Source organism: Athalia rosae, chromosome 2, assembly GCF_917208135.1.
Source record: "Athalia rosae chromosome 2, iyAthRosa1.1, whole genome shotgun sequence".
Taxonomy (NCBI): Eukaryota; Metazoa; Arthropoda; class Insecta; order Hymenoptera; family Athaliidae; genus Athalia; species Athalia rosae.
Window position 1 is genome coordinate 28,643,016 of NC_064027.1, and position 15,006 is coordinate 28,658,021.

General features: G+C 38.9%; 1 protein-coding gene across 1 annotated transcript; it reads left to right on the plus strand.

The window, feature by feature from the left end:
- The first annotated feature begins 2,651 nt into the window (after nt 1–2,651).
- On the plus strand, nt 2,652–14,663 carry LOC105685793 (leukocyte elastase inhibitor-like). The gene is made up of 6 exons (XM_012400208.3): nt 2,652–3,136; nt 10,994–11,265; nt 11,667–11,999; nt 12,087–12,343; nt 12,483–12,612; nt 12,687–14,663. The coding sequence occupies exons 2-6, from the start codon at nt 10,996–10,998 to the stop codon at nt 13,620–13,622; spliced, it is 1,926 nt and encodes a 641-aa protein (XP_012255631.2). The 5' UTR covers nt 2,652–3,136; nt 10,994–10,995; the 3' UTR covers nt 13,623–14,663.
- Nucleotides 14,664–15,006: the final 343 nt, after the last annotated feature.

Sequence of the window (15,006 nt, forward strand, 5' to 3'; positions counted from 1 at the left end):
GGTTTATTTTCTGACAAGTATAAGGTATGTACGAGGGCGATAATTAAGCTGCTCAAATTACACAATCATGCGCCCTTCACCTCAATTAATATCTCTTGACAATTATTGCCCCATTTTTCTTTTTTTGATATCTAATTGTCTGTCTTCTTTTATCTTCTTCATTTCGATTTCTCGCGTTCTCACGTTTACTTTTAATCAATAATGAATCACGTGTGCGTGAAATTCTCTATAATCGAATCGTCATACCATGGACAATTTCAGTTTTTCTCAATTTTATCTCTCAGTCATCGGAATCGAGCGTAAAATTTTTAGGATCATACGCAGGCACGCACGGGACTTTCGCGCGAACAATTATCAACAGCAGACCCGTATATATATTTATTATCTCACCGTAGCGAAGATTACTGCACTCGGTACATCTGTATGGGTATACATCTAACGTAAGTAGGTGTAAGTTTTACCGTGTAAAATGACGTCAGCAACGCGTGCGGGTCCCCATCAGATTGTAAAATCTGTGGAAAACCCATAATATACACGCGTGTTGGAACTCCCGACAATCGCTGGCCGCCCATCCGTTTCTGCGTTCCGCATACAGTTTATCATCACTTTTTGACTATTTCCGGATAATAATTACAACGATACACATCGCACGGTCATTTATTGTCTACGTTTCTGATCGTCACCCTTTTTCTTTTTTTTTTTTTTCATTTCCATCGTTCGTTCATTCGGTTTTTTCTTTTTTTTTTTTTGCAAGCGTATATCATCCGTTGCAAAGATTGTTCGCGGTTTTCAAACGCAGCTGTTATTTGAGCAAAAAATGGAAATGTTTTTAGAAAAAAAAAAAAAGTAACAATGGCAGTAAAAATTAATGTTAGATTGTAAATCCTTTTTCTTCTCATTTAATTACAATCGTAATGTCACCAAACAATATTGCTTCATACCTAACATAATGGGAACGTGTCGGCGGCAACCTATTTGGGCTAAGGTACTAAAAAATCTGGGTAATCTTATCTCGATTTGAATGGCTTAATTGTCTGGCGTGTTACCGGTTGCTATGAAAAATTTGAATGGAATCGTAGCTTCGAAAATTGTTTGAATTAATTTGACGAAAAATTGCCTTCGAATTTAATTTGAAAAATTTCGTACGTCGTGGCTAGTTTATAACTGCATGAAGTGGCTGCGAGTGAAAATTGTTTCTCTTTGTTCTTCTTTTGAACGTATTTTTTATAAATTATCGAATCAGGATACCGGTGTTATCATAATTGTCTTACGCATTGGTAAATTTGATTAATTTTAAGCGATTCTCGTTGGCCGGATATTACAGCATCTTATATAATATAATATTATCGTAAACTCATGACTTAGGATTGTAATGTACGTACACGATATCACGATTAGTAATGCGCGTTACCGAGGACACCCAGTACCGAGTATTTTGAGCTATGGTCAAATATTTGTCAACTATATACCTACACTACACCCGATTTTGCAATCATATTTCCCGTAACGATCGGTAAGCGAGTAATTTACTATGTTATACGAATGATCGAAGCTGGTCAAACCCAAAATTTGGAATTCATATGGCAAGGTCGCATGCGTTAGCGCACGATCAGAAATACCGTATTCTTTTTTCGAAATATATTAATTTGAAGTAAATGTGAAATAGTGAATTTTGCAGTTTGGATTTAAAATTACATAACATTGTCCAGCGACGGAGTTACTTCCGGATTTTTTCATTTCAAAACTGAGATTCCGTATTCCTTGTCGACAAGCATGAGAAATTCGAAATTTCGAATTACTTTTTTAAAAATTCAGACCGCCGATTCCTTCTTTGATGCAATGAATTCCGAAATTCCTGCGGGACATTGACACGGTGACCGAAAATTCGTAATTCGAGTCAAGAAATGTAAGCAGGCGCATTTGCATCCCGAGATTGCATCTCGACAAGCCACATCACAGAGCGCCTTGCCGCATAATTATCATTCATAATTAGAAACTTTAGTGCCCAAGCATTTGTAATTGTCATTCGAGTAGACTCCGGGGTTTTCCTGCAACATCATATAATGCCCATATCCATATCCATTTCCATAACGTTCACCTGCATTCCTGATTTATCATACATGAAATTCATCGCACACGAGAACCGTCCTTATCACTCGAGTTGTGCACACAAGAATTACAAATTACAAATAATCCTCTTCACCCCGAGTATAGTAAGTCACTATTTTACTACCGCTGAATCATCCGGCGTTTGCGTTGTACTCGAAATTTTTCAAATCACGCCAGTAATTGCGGATATTGACGAATCTCGATTTTTTTCTTCTTCTCTTCAATCTGCTAAAAACCAGGTTCTTTCAAAGAAATCTGGACTTCTTTTAAACTCTTTAAATTTCGGTTTTTCAAATGTAATCCCTCCTCAGGTCTTCGTGATCCTGATTCTGCGCATCGGTGGACATCTTGTCGGACGATACGGAAATAACGAACGATTCAATTCGAGGAATATGTGCTATCGATAGATAAATCTACTAGACAAATATGTAGCAAACATGTGGGATGAGGAGACATAACAGTGAGACATATAATAATAAGGTGGTTTTATCATGGTGGGGGAAAATGGTTGGCAGTGAACGCGGTAAATACAACTAGCAGTCGATACGGCCGCCAGTTGTGTGCAAGAGTTGTTCGGGAGAGAAACGGGTTTCTTTTCTCAGCAATTTTCATCAGGAGAGAAAGAGAGAAGGATAAAAATCAAAAACAAGAATTTCGCGCTCCATTTCTATTTTGCTTGACGATCGTAATTTCTTGGATCGTTATTCGGCTTCGACTGCAAAATGTACTGTCCTCTCAAAATAATCTACAAAACTGAAACGATCCACACCTAACGTTTGAATTTCTACACATTTTACATTTTACCCAAAAGTGAACTGGTGCACTGTGAAGTGATTTTGAAAATTGACAATCGCGTCCCACCCGATAATTATAATTTTTTAATTTGAACATTTTTTTCGAAGCAATGTCGAGACTTGTCTAACAATAAGTAATATATGTACATAGATATTTGAAAGAACAAATAATTTGGGGTATTTTTTTGATATTAAATCTTTGAAGAAGACACGACACATCTGACATCTCGTCGGTAAGCATTTGTAAAAATTTGCGCTACTTTACTTTGATTTTATTTCATTCATTTTTGCTCCTCTGGTCATCACAAAACCGCGGGAGTTTATCATATAATATCAATATTTCATCAGATGCGTGGAATATTCACAGGTCTCGAAAAGTAGACTTGGCAAGTTTTATTCTGATGCTTGAATTTGATGAATGCACGTTTTGGGTGTATACTTATGTAATTTTAACTCCCACGTATTTTTTTTTTACGAAAATTTCATCTCTAGTGAATAAAATAAACATCAAAATAATCAATGGAACGATTCAAATATTGATTTTGACCAAACGTTGAGCTAGCCGATTGCGAAAAATCGATCAAAAACCGATACGCTAATTCGCATATGTGATCAAATATACCTACTCACGTATACTATGCAAATGAATATCTTATTATACAGATGAAAGAGTCGCCAGATTTTTTGTTTTTAAATAACACAACTTTAATGCCTCGGATCAATTAGCATACCGTGCGTAATAGCCGATGTGTATAAAAATCATCGCGACGATTAATCATGAGCGGTATGATGATCGCGTTCCCTGTAAAATTTTATTTTCTTACCCAAATCAAAGTTATTCCATAACCGACGAACCGGACCGGCATTGAAATCACCGATTATTTGCGGTGCATCGGTAAAAGGAGATCGCTGTCGTACCTACTGTCTTTTACGTTTGTTCGTTGCTTCCAATTCCTCGAGTATGGGGAGCCGATACAAAGTTTTTTCAGTTCACGTGAGACGTTGAGATTTTTGTTCTCTCTTTTTTTTTTTTTAATAGATATCAAACGTGGTGGTTGACCCTCTGTCTCCCCAATTTTCTGCTCCGCAAAACGTGCTCGTATTTTGACGTGGGAATTTGGATATCCGATTGTCGGGGATCGCAGGTGTATTCGTATCCTCTGCGTCGTGTAAAATGTCATCGGGATAAACGAGTGCTTTTTTAGAGGGGGATTTTCTCGATTCAATCTGGGACTTGAACAGAATTACCGGGTAATAGGTCACGGCTGATGCGAACGACGCGAAAGAAGACGGATATTGCAATGTTTCGGTGAATCTTTGCTTCGCTTACGCATCCGCGACTTCGGATACATGAGTTTCTACTTCTCGATTAATTCACGGCGGGGTTTTTGACCGCGTTTCTTTTTTTTTTCCGTTGGTCAAAAATCACAAACTTTTTGTTTTTCCAAAGATCTACATTTTCCCCCGTCGTTAACATGGCTGACAAGCACGATCGATCGATCGCAAAAAAGTCTCGTACAGTTCACACATATTTTAGAAATTGAATATTTCTTTAGGCGATCTTTGAAATTTTAGAAGAATTTAGAATTTCCTTTCTTCTCCATTATGTCACAACGTGAACGTACACCATTATCGGATAGATGAAACTGCGATACCCAATAAATTGTTTCCTCACTCGTAGCGTTTTTAGCGCCCGGGGAATTTTCTTCTATGAGCATAACAGCTTACGTGCATAAGATATTCTACGGTATCTCGTACACGTATTGTGTCATCTATTAATTATAAATTAACGAGGTACGCTAATTATGGGATAACAGGTCGGAAATTTTTTAAAGCATGCGGTACAAATGAAACATGCGGGTGAAATTATACCTAATGAGAATTCCCGCAACCGCGACAAATACCATACACTTATGTACCGTAATGTTTTCTGGGGGGAAAATTCGCGGTTTTGTACGTGCCGGTGTTCCTCGCAAAAACGAAGAGCGCCATGTATTTTGTTTGTTCCTGTATAATTCCTTCTTTTTTTTTTCATCGTGATCTCGTACGGCGATGTGAAAATATGATTGCGATGACGAGGCGCCAGCTGCAGATTTAGAAAAACCTGCTGAAGAAGATCTCGGTGTGCTGATTGTGCAGAACCGTTCACTTCGTAACTGTGCTAGAATTTATTCTAAATGCCAAGAACTAAGAACATCCTCGCATTTGCCCAATATTCACCGGGTGTCCGATTTGAAATTATTCCGCTCATACGAATTGACTGAAAAACTGATGTTGTCGGACGTGCGGTCTCTATCGTCTGCTTAAATTTGTACGAGATCTTTGCGACTCCATTTTTTTTTTTTTAAGATTCCTTCGATGACGACTCTCGGCTTTTTTCACGTTCAACTCAAATGGGACACCTCGTATATATATATACAGAAGACACAATTAGCGCGCCTCCAGCATCGCTATAGCTCACGTTGTCATAATAATTTAACCCTTTCAGCCGCTGCGCTAATTATCCTTGCGGCGTTAGGTATAAAATAATTGCAATCTCAAAGGATTGACACTGTCTCTAACCACCCCGTATTTACACCGCGCGTGTGCATTATATGGATATTACGAAACTTGGCGCGGTGATTAAGAATACCGCCAGACAATAGAAATTTCGGAATCTTTGTTTAACGTACAGGTAGGTATGCACAGAGAGACCTAGGTCTTAGACAGGGTGATTCGAAAGTATCGACCGCAAATGTTATCGATAAATGAACAAATTAATTTTGTCGGTCTGCTGGGAACGAGAGAATTTTTCTATTCACAGATTCTTACCATACGTAAAATGAAGACTTTGAAAAAAGTTCCGAAAGAATAACGGAATCAAATCGTTCTTTTATACAATTTCACGGGGGCGTTTATTGAACACATGCAGTATACATATTAGGGACACTAACTGCTTTCTCTTTCCCTATAGATTACACGAAGATCGTGATGATCGTGACGATTTTTATCATCGATCGGTCATCGTGTATCCGATCGAATTTTCTGAACGATTTTTTCGAATTATGATCACGATTAGAATAATCGTAATATTTTTCAATTGGTATAAAAAAAATCGATTTATTTTTTATTTTCATTTTTTTTCTTCGTAACGTTCGATGTTTGGTTTTTAAATTGAGATACATTTAAATTGCTAAAATTGAATTACATTCAAGTGGCCATACCCACAAATAATTGCGTCACTGAATACTGAACGCGAAGGACACCGAAACTCGTTTTGCGATGGGATATGATATCTCGACGATGACGATGATCGTCGCGTCGCTAAAAGGTGTTACTTATAACCACCTCTCTCCGCGATTACCGTTCGACTCGAGAAATTCACGCGATGATAAAATCCACGCGTTCCACTCTCATGCGTATAAGCGTGTACACATGTACCTACACCCGTACGTACGCACGAACGTAAACACGGTGCAGGAATTATTTCGCGCTCGTCTCCTTATCGCGTATAGAAAATGCGCGAATGTGTAAAAAGTGGGGCACAACCTCCGAATTAATAAGCGACTTTTGCGGTACACCTGTGTGACTTTTCGAGAAGCGAATTGCTGCACTTCGCATTTTTTTTTTTTTTCATTTATTTTTCCTCGTTGTCAAACTTCTACCGGAATTTTTTTCCCTCTTCGTAATTGCAGGTGTCGTGACCTGGTCCAATTATCCTCGCGGTAGTCTTTGGCATTTTAATTAACTCCGAGAAAATGATGATCATGATGATGACGATGATGATGATGAGGATAGTTTTCGGACTCGGACGCACAGATTCTACCTGTTTTATAGTTTATGTATTTGAAAAAAACTTGTGATCCTTCACGGACAAATAGTTATGTAAAAGAAATTATAGACTTTATACGGTCGACTGGTCATCGACGTTGACAATTTGACTGAACATGTAAAATTGGAACTTAACAAAAATCATTTCCTGCGATAATTGTTACCCTTGAAATATAAAGTCACTTAAACGGAGTGAAACCTTGAATGAAAATGATTATTTCATGCGTGCCTCGTATATATATATGGCATATCCTGGTCAACGAACTTGCACCTTCTGTAACCCACCGACCGCTTTTCAATGTCGTCTGCAGGAGATCGATGAACGAAAAAAAAGAGAAAAAAAAAAAAATCAGGAAATGACCACAAGGTCGCTTCGGTCGATCTATATACGGAACGATGACAATTTTTTGTTCAACGAATACTCCAAAAGGATGAAATGAAATGAAATGAAAAAAAATAATAATCTCAGTTAAAAAAAGAAATCTTCACTTTCTCACATAATTACCTACTAAAGATAATCGTTTCTACCACTGAAGAGAAAAACGAAATTCAGGATTATTCATACACGTTTAAGTAAAGATTTTAATTTGCGCAATTTCCTCTTCATTATACTTCCGAAATGATACTTCGCGACCGTGGCCTATTTTCATTTCTTCAATTCCTTCTTCAACCACCTGCGTTACCGCAGTATCATAGAATTCATGCCCAAACCGACTGACAATAGCTGATCGATGCTTTGCGTAAAGCGCTTTTGATCGTGATTAATTTATTTCTCCGTCCGATCTCGCTGATCCGAAGTCAATTGACGCTATCCGTAACATAGGATTATAAAATTGCCGCTTTTTTCATACATTTTACCATTTGCATCTGCCAAGGTTATAAATATTAAACCAGAATAGCTGATCCGCCATATAAAAGAAAAATTAATCAGCCGTTGGTACACCCGCTCAATTATAACATGCGCGTGTCCGATCGATCGTTACAAATCGGGACGAACGACGAAGGCAAAAAAGGAGAAAAAAAAACAAACAAAAAGAAGGAGAAGGATTATTGAAAAAAAAATAAAAAAACCGAATAATAATGTCCGCGGAAATAATGAGGAAGAAAAAAAAAAAGAATCGTGTCATTCGAGCTTGTTAACACGACACAGGTGACCGCTGAAGTTGGATCGGTCCGAGGATCGTCTCGTACAGGTGTATGCGTGTGCGTGTGAAGCTGCGCACAATTATACCGTACATCTAGATATACGGATAGAATATATAAACGATAAATTATGCAATTCTCTATAATAATTGTGAGTAGTCGCGTGACATGGTTATAATCTATTATAAAGTTGTTGTACATATCCCGCAATAGCACGCGACACTCTATACTTATCTTATAAACGGATCTATAAATAGATCTGTAGTATAGATCTAACTCGTGTGTCGTCGACGTATCGACTCATTGTCGGTATATACATGAGAGTGACAGGTGTGTGTGTAGGTGTGGGGCGTTTCGCGTCGATTTAAAAAACGTCAAAATTGAGTGTACGAATTCGTAGCGAGAGAGAGACAAAAAAAAAAAAAATATGTATGAAATAATCTTCGTCGATGAAATATAGTTTCGCGAAATCACAGTCTGATATTTTGAAAAATTTTCAAAATGCTGCGGCGTTGATGGGGCCAAAAGATCCGAATTTCTGTTACGGAATAATGTACGCTCACGACAGTCGATGTGCTCAAGAGTGATATAACGAATTTTTTGAAAAATTGAAAAAAAAAGAAACAGAAGAGACGAATCTCGCAATCGTCAGAGCGTTTCTTTTATCGGTACTTATGCACACGTAGGTACAATAAGTTGAAGACTAATGACCTCGCATACATTATGAAGTCACAGTTTAATTGACGTTTGACGAACGGCGTAGTATAGGTATGCGTACGACATCGTATACGAGCAATATTACGTTACGTGTATTATAAGAATATCCCAAGCTTTGTTAGATTTCTTTCCATCCACATCATACATCCATACTCGGTGCGGGTATATAGCTTGTCATTCAAAAAACTTTCTAATCAAGCACTTGGTCACTACAGCGTGTATATAAAAATAGATAATTACCTATGTAATGTGCAAAATGTCATCGCGCGTTCGTTACGCTCTTCGGTATTTAGTTCCGATGAATTTTCAACTCTGCGGAATAATATGCGACGGATTCACAGGAGTCGCGCAGGTGTTTGTGAAAAAAATTATCGCTTCTCGACGAAAATTCGAAGCAAAAATATAATAATCTCGGTCCATTCAGCGTCCATAATTGCGCGTTACATGTAGCCTGTGGTTTGACCCACATTATTTATTTATTTTTTTCTTTTTTTGCGATTAGCTTCTTCGAATTCGGGAGCGAAAAAAATTCCGTTATTTTATAACGGATGATCTCTTTCTGCTCAAAAAAAACTGATAACGGAAGGACAGAGAAAAAAAAAAAAAATGATATTTTCCGGTACCCGCGTTCGATCATCCTGGTGGTTTGTCTAGCGTATGAATAAACTGGCCTTAAGGAGTGCGAAGATCCGAAGGTAACCGTAAATCAGTCCCGAAGGTCGCAGGTGTTTCGAGTTAAATCTCATCAGGTGCGGGTATAGTTTTTTTTTTTTTTTCACGATACAAATGCATTTCATATTATCATTGTACGTATATCTCCGTTCCATTTGTAAGGTACACCCGCACGAGCAAAAAACGGGAGGAAGAAAAAAAATCATTGAATAACGAACGAAGATGAAAGAAATCAAATAAAAACGAACGATTGATGAAACTATAGATATCCCAAACGCTGATGTCACACGAGTGTAGGCGAAAAAAGAAATTTAATTAGAAGGAAAACGAAATGGAATTTTTAATCGCATAAAAACGGAACGAATTAGAAAGTGTTCTCAGATTCTTCAGGGATATTTTTCACCCCCCAATTTTTATTACATTTCAACGATTTCTTCTCACTGCGTTAAGTATGTGGAAGGAGGTATCGAACAAAGTGTCAAACTCGACGCGGATCGTGTGTGCTCGTTAACGCTAACGAGATTCCTTTTATAGTTTTGATCAAAGATACGGGGATGTTCATCGCGGTTTGTAAAGTGATCGTTAATCAGTTATTGGAAGTCGATAATTTATCGCGTGTATGATGTACGTACGCGGTGTTCACTGACGATCATTATCGCGTTACATAGCCGTAAATGACGCGCCGTTGCATCTGCACGTCTCGCTTTTCGAATCGGACAATACCGTTTAACTTTACAACTGTGCGGAGATATCACGCGATGAAAATTCACAATTATATAAAGTAAGAGAGACGCTATCGTCGTCGAATGATGAACTCATGATCGAGGTTGAAATTCCACAACTAACGGCACGTTAACTCGCAGAAGATACAGTCCCGAATAGATCGAACAAAAAGATCAACCGATCTCGTGCCTACATGGCTGTGAGAAACGTTGGGATAACGCCTTCGTCGTAAGGTAATTGTTTATAACGAATGTATGTGTACCGCCTGTAGTATTCCCACCTTGAAATTTATAATGCGGCGACGATCAATATCGCTCCTGTGAATATAAATGATCGGAGCAATTAATGACCTGGGTAATCAGACCTTTTATTTTACACACGATCTCTGTAATAATGTATGCCCATTATACGAATTGCGTAATTTGTTGTGTTTAGCAATTTGTCGATGTGTAGCGTTGTTTGTCGTTGGTGTTAGCGCTTTTTTTTTTTTTTTCTTTTTGCCAACCAAGAGTCGTCAATGACGTGGTTGACATTTTCGATGACTCCCGTAAAACAATGTGTGTAAAAATTATGTATACGGGCCCGGGTAACTGCGGTGAAAGCTGAAATCACCGAGAGAAATGTCTTGTCAAAATAAGAAAAAAAAGAGAGAAATGAAAAATATCTCACGCGATTATCGGATGATTATAAAATATATTGCGGTGAGGATAATGTAAAAATTTATTACCTTCTCACGTTATCTAACCGAAAATCTAAAAATAGAAATAGAATAAATTGATGCGTAAAAATTTACGAGCAGAGAAAATACAGTTTTTGAATTCTTGACGATGAAATATAACCGATTCGATCGGTAACGCGATATAACAGGTTTTTAGTTTCCTATAAAAACTCTACCTCTGCGACGACGGTATCGATTAACCGGAGCCCGAAATGTGGCGGCGATATTGAAACAATAGCCTGATCGTTGTAAACTTGTCTACCGAAATAAAGGATTTAGTTTTATATTTTTTCATTGTTTGTTGCAGAAATGAAGTCGGTTTTTATACTGGTCACTCTGGCCTCTTGGTCAACGGGGCAGCTAATTTATCCCGATCAATTCGAATCGATGGTAGCTGCTACACCAAAGACACAAAATATTCAGCAATCGGATCCCACGCAGTTCAACAATTTCGTCGATAATGGCCGCGTCAGCGGCTTCGCCGCACCAATTTCACCCTCACCTCCTCTGGCGTCGAATTCCGTTTACGCACCACGAGCACCGCCACGTGATACTTTGGATCCGATGTGGAATGCCAGGGTAAGATAATCAAAAAAATGGTAGAAACGGAGCCGAATTATTTTTCCAAAATTTTTTGTTCTTCATTTTGGACGCTCGAATTCCTCCGTAAGAATTCTGTGACGGACGGATGATGGGTCGTCTGACATTTTTCAAGCGATTTTTACGGTCAGAAAAAATGACCGTAAAAGTTGGGGAAAATGCGTGATGCGGGTATCACGGATAGCTAACTATAAATCTGATCGCTAATTCTCGATTTCTAGTCTGGCGCCTACCTTTATTATCATCTTCGACCGCCCACCGAAACTATTTGACAATTCATTTCCATTACCGAGAAGTTTTATTCACGAGTATCAGGTTTTTTTCGCTTGAGTAATTTTTGTTTTTTTTTTTCACACGCTTTTACAATTTATTGATTTCAGGCGAACGACGTTATTTCCAAGGGTATAATGAGGTTTGCGTTGAATATGGACAACGCGGTCTCGACTTCTCGGGCTCGTTATTTTCCCGGGTCCCGTGAAAACACCGTTTTCTCCCCGTTGAGCATCGCCGTTGCCCTATCTCTCGTTCTGCTCGGTTCAGCTGGAAAAACTCACGAAGAGGTCGCGAATATTTTGGGCCTAAACGCTGGCGTTGACGTGTCCAGAAATTCGGAAGTCGTTCATCAAATGTTCGGTGTCCTCCTCGACTCGGTTTCCAATAAACCGGGAACATCGGGAACCGAGTTGTCGTTCGCTAGCGGAATATTCGTCAAGGTAAGGGTAGTTTGTTTCACGAACGTGATTTGATAGCCGGTGAATTTTTTAGGAGAAATTTCGCCATTCGTTTCCTTCTTTTTTCAGGATGGTTTCCCCATCAGAAACGAGTACAGAGCGGTCAGTCAGAATGTTTATAAGAGCGAGGTGTTTAATTTGGACTTTGCTAGCGGTCGGGGCCGCCCTGAGGCTGTAGTTAACAGATGGGTGCAAGAAAAGACTCGTGGAAAAATTCCAACGATCTTAAACGGTCCGCCACCAGCGGAAACGAGCGTTATCATTGCATCTGCTTTGTATTTCAACGGGGAATGGAATCAATTTTTCATCGACGGCGCGACTAGAAGGTAAGATCCCGTTGATCGGCGTATTACGAAATGTACCACGGTTCGTCGCATCGCGAGCGATAAATTCAAGGTCGGATGTTCGATTTATCGTCAAAAGGCCTTGGAACATTGTTTGAAAATATATCACTTTTACTTGTAGAAAAACCTTCACCGTCGCTCCCGGCGAGACCGTCGAAGTTGACATGATGTACAACGGCGGTGAATTCCCCTTCTTCGAGGACAGAAAACTGAAAGCTAAAATTCTAGGTCTTCCCTACAAAGGGAGAGAGGTGAATATCCCTTTCCGTGTCTGTAACGTTGGCTCAGAAGTATGGAAATAAAAAACCACCCTTATTCCCCCCAGGTCACAATGTACGTCGTCCTTCCAACCGATCGCAGTCCCGACGCGATACGTACTCTGGAGCGCAATCTGGATGTCAACACGTTGGAGACCTTGATAAGGAGTGTACGTAACGAAACTTGTATAATCGGTCTACCTCGTATGAAGTTATCGAGTACATTGAGCCTGCGAGATTCCCTCCAAGCTCTGGGTCTGAATTCTTTATTCGATCCCGCCACCGCCGATTTGAGTCTCTTATCCCCGGGTTACACCGGCGATTCTTCGGCTACGAGACAACCGACCCAGAGGCCACCCAACAGGGGAACGGACAACGTCGTTTTCCCGACGAGATTCGGTGAAAATGACGACGGCGACAAAACAACACCACCAGTGAGCAAGAACTATTTGAAACCGAATTACTTCACGTACGACGACAAGGCGCGCGGTTATCGCATCGAGCAATGGGCGACCGGATTCTCCATCGGCAGAATCCCGGGTAGAAGAAGTCGCAGAAATATCTCAATGGGTAGATGGTTGGCGAAACGTAGGGGCGATATGGAAAATTCGAAGAGCCTCCGTGAGAGCGTACCATCGTCATCCGGAGTACGACGCGAGAGGCGACAAGTCAGACCGATGAATCCTGACTTCGTGAATTACATGGGATATCAAAATCAGCCGTCGTACGGGCTCGACGATCTTCGTCGCAGCGGTAATTTGGCGAATCCGGGTATTTACGCGGACGATGTTTTGCACCGAGTGGAAATCGATATTTCTGAAAAAGGTACCGTGGCCGCGGCAGCTACCGGGGTTGTCATCACCAAAGATGGCAACCAGAAACGATTTGTGGCCGATCGTCCTTTCCTATTTCTCATCAGGGACGAGCCCACGGGACTTGTATCGTTCTGGGGTACCGTTTACAAACCCACGCCCAATTATCCCGTCCAATCGCCCGCGCCTTAAATCGCTTGTCGATTTTTAAGAGTTTCATCGACGAGATTTTCTCTGGCAGAGGTAAGACGATTCGGAGAATAAATTAATGATCGTTATTGTGGGAATATCTATAGATAATTTACATGAAAAAAAAAAAAAAAAAAAACATCAGATCGCCGTTTGAAAATCCTCATTTTTTTTTTATCTCTCTCTCTCTCTCTCTCCGTCTCTCTCTTTTTCTCCACTTTGATACATATTCTCGGTCATGCTTATCAAATAATGACCATAACAATTTCACCATCGTTTCCTGATCGCTGTAACTAGAGTGAAATCGATTTTTAATTGAAGGAATTTCATGTGAATATGTGCGAGTACACCAAATTCGGACGACAGTAAGACAATGAAAAGTTGAACGAAAAAGTTACTGCAGGAGTGCTATGAAACCAATTATGAAAAATCCCAATAATTTATTTTGCGTACATATATATTTTTCTTTCAAATTACATGCAATCCTAACGACCACTGCAGTATTCCAGTTTTCTATACTATATCTATACACCTGCAATTTTATCATACATATTTAAATTATTATTATTAGCCTGAAGAATGAATCAAATTATTCCAAGGGGCACAAATTTGGAAACATACACGATGACGAATATAATAATAATAGCAATATTAGTGTAGTACCCATAATTAGATTAATAACATAATTATGAAAATTATTATCACGTTATGGACGCCGGACAGTTAATTTTTATCATGGTACCTGAGAAAATGTATAATAATCAGGTATAGATCGACGATATTTTAAACTAGGCGCTGGATGCCTTGTAACGACAATTTAAATAATTCGAATTCATCGGAATTTCCATGTCTGTATAAATAAGACATAAATAACCTACCGAAGTAAATTACCGAAAATAAACAACACGGTAGCAAAAATACGTAAAAAATTGAAAAAGAAAACAAAAAAAAAAAACAAAAAAAAAAAAAAAATAGGAACAGAAAAAGCACAAGAGTTTTGTGATATTGCAGCACTTTATTTATTTAATAAACTATGATATTAGATCTTCCGACTTTTTATACTTCATCCATTTGTTTTATCCTTTCTTCAAAAAAAAAAAAAATGCCTCAGAAAAATCATCGACTTAATCTATTCACGTGGTTTGTAATGGTTCATCGAATTTCGCGAGTATGAAATGTTGATATACCAGTTCCGAATCGAGTAGATATCCGATGATATCGCATCACCACGACTGAAAACTTCTTGTACGAAAACTAGAAATAATTACTGAACTATGAATTCTCTTATCTTTAGGTAATAATAACCTAATAACAACTATCTAAAACCAAGCTACGTATTAAATATTATATATTTATCTATCATCAATGAAGTACATTATAATCGTGT

Coding starts and splice junctions, on each gene's coding strand:
- LOC105685793 (XM_012400208.3), top strand. CDS start 10,996: ATGAAGTCGGTTTTTATACTGGTCACTCTGGCCTCTTGGTCAACGGGG. Junction 12,000..12,086: donor CTAGCGGAATATTCGTCAAG/GTAAGGGTAGTT, acceptor TTCTTTTTTCAG/GATGGTTTCCCCATCAGAAA. Junction 12,613..12,686: donor TTCCCTACAAAGGGAGAGAG/GTGAATATCCCT, acceptor TATTCCCCCCAG/GTCACAATGTACGTCGTCCT.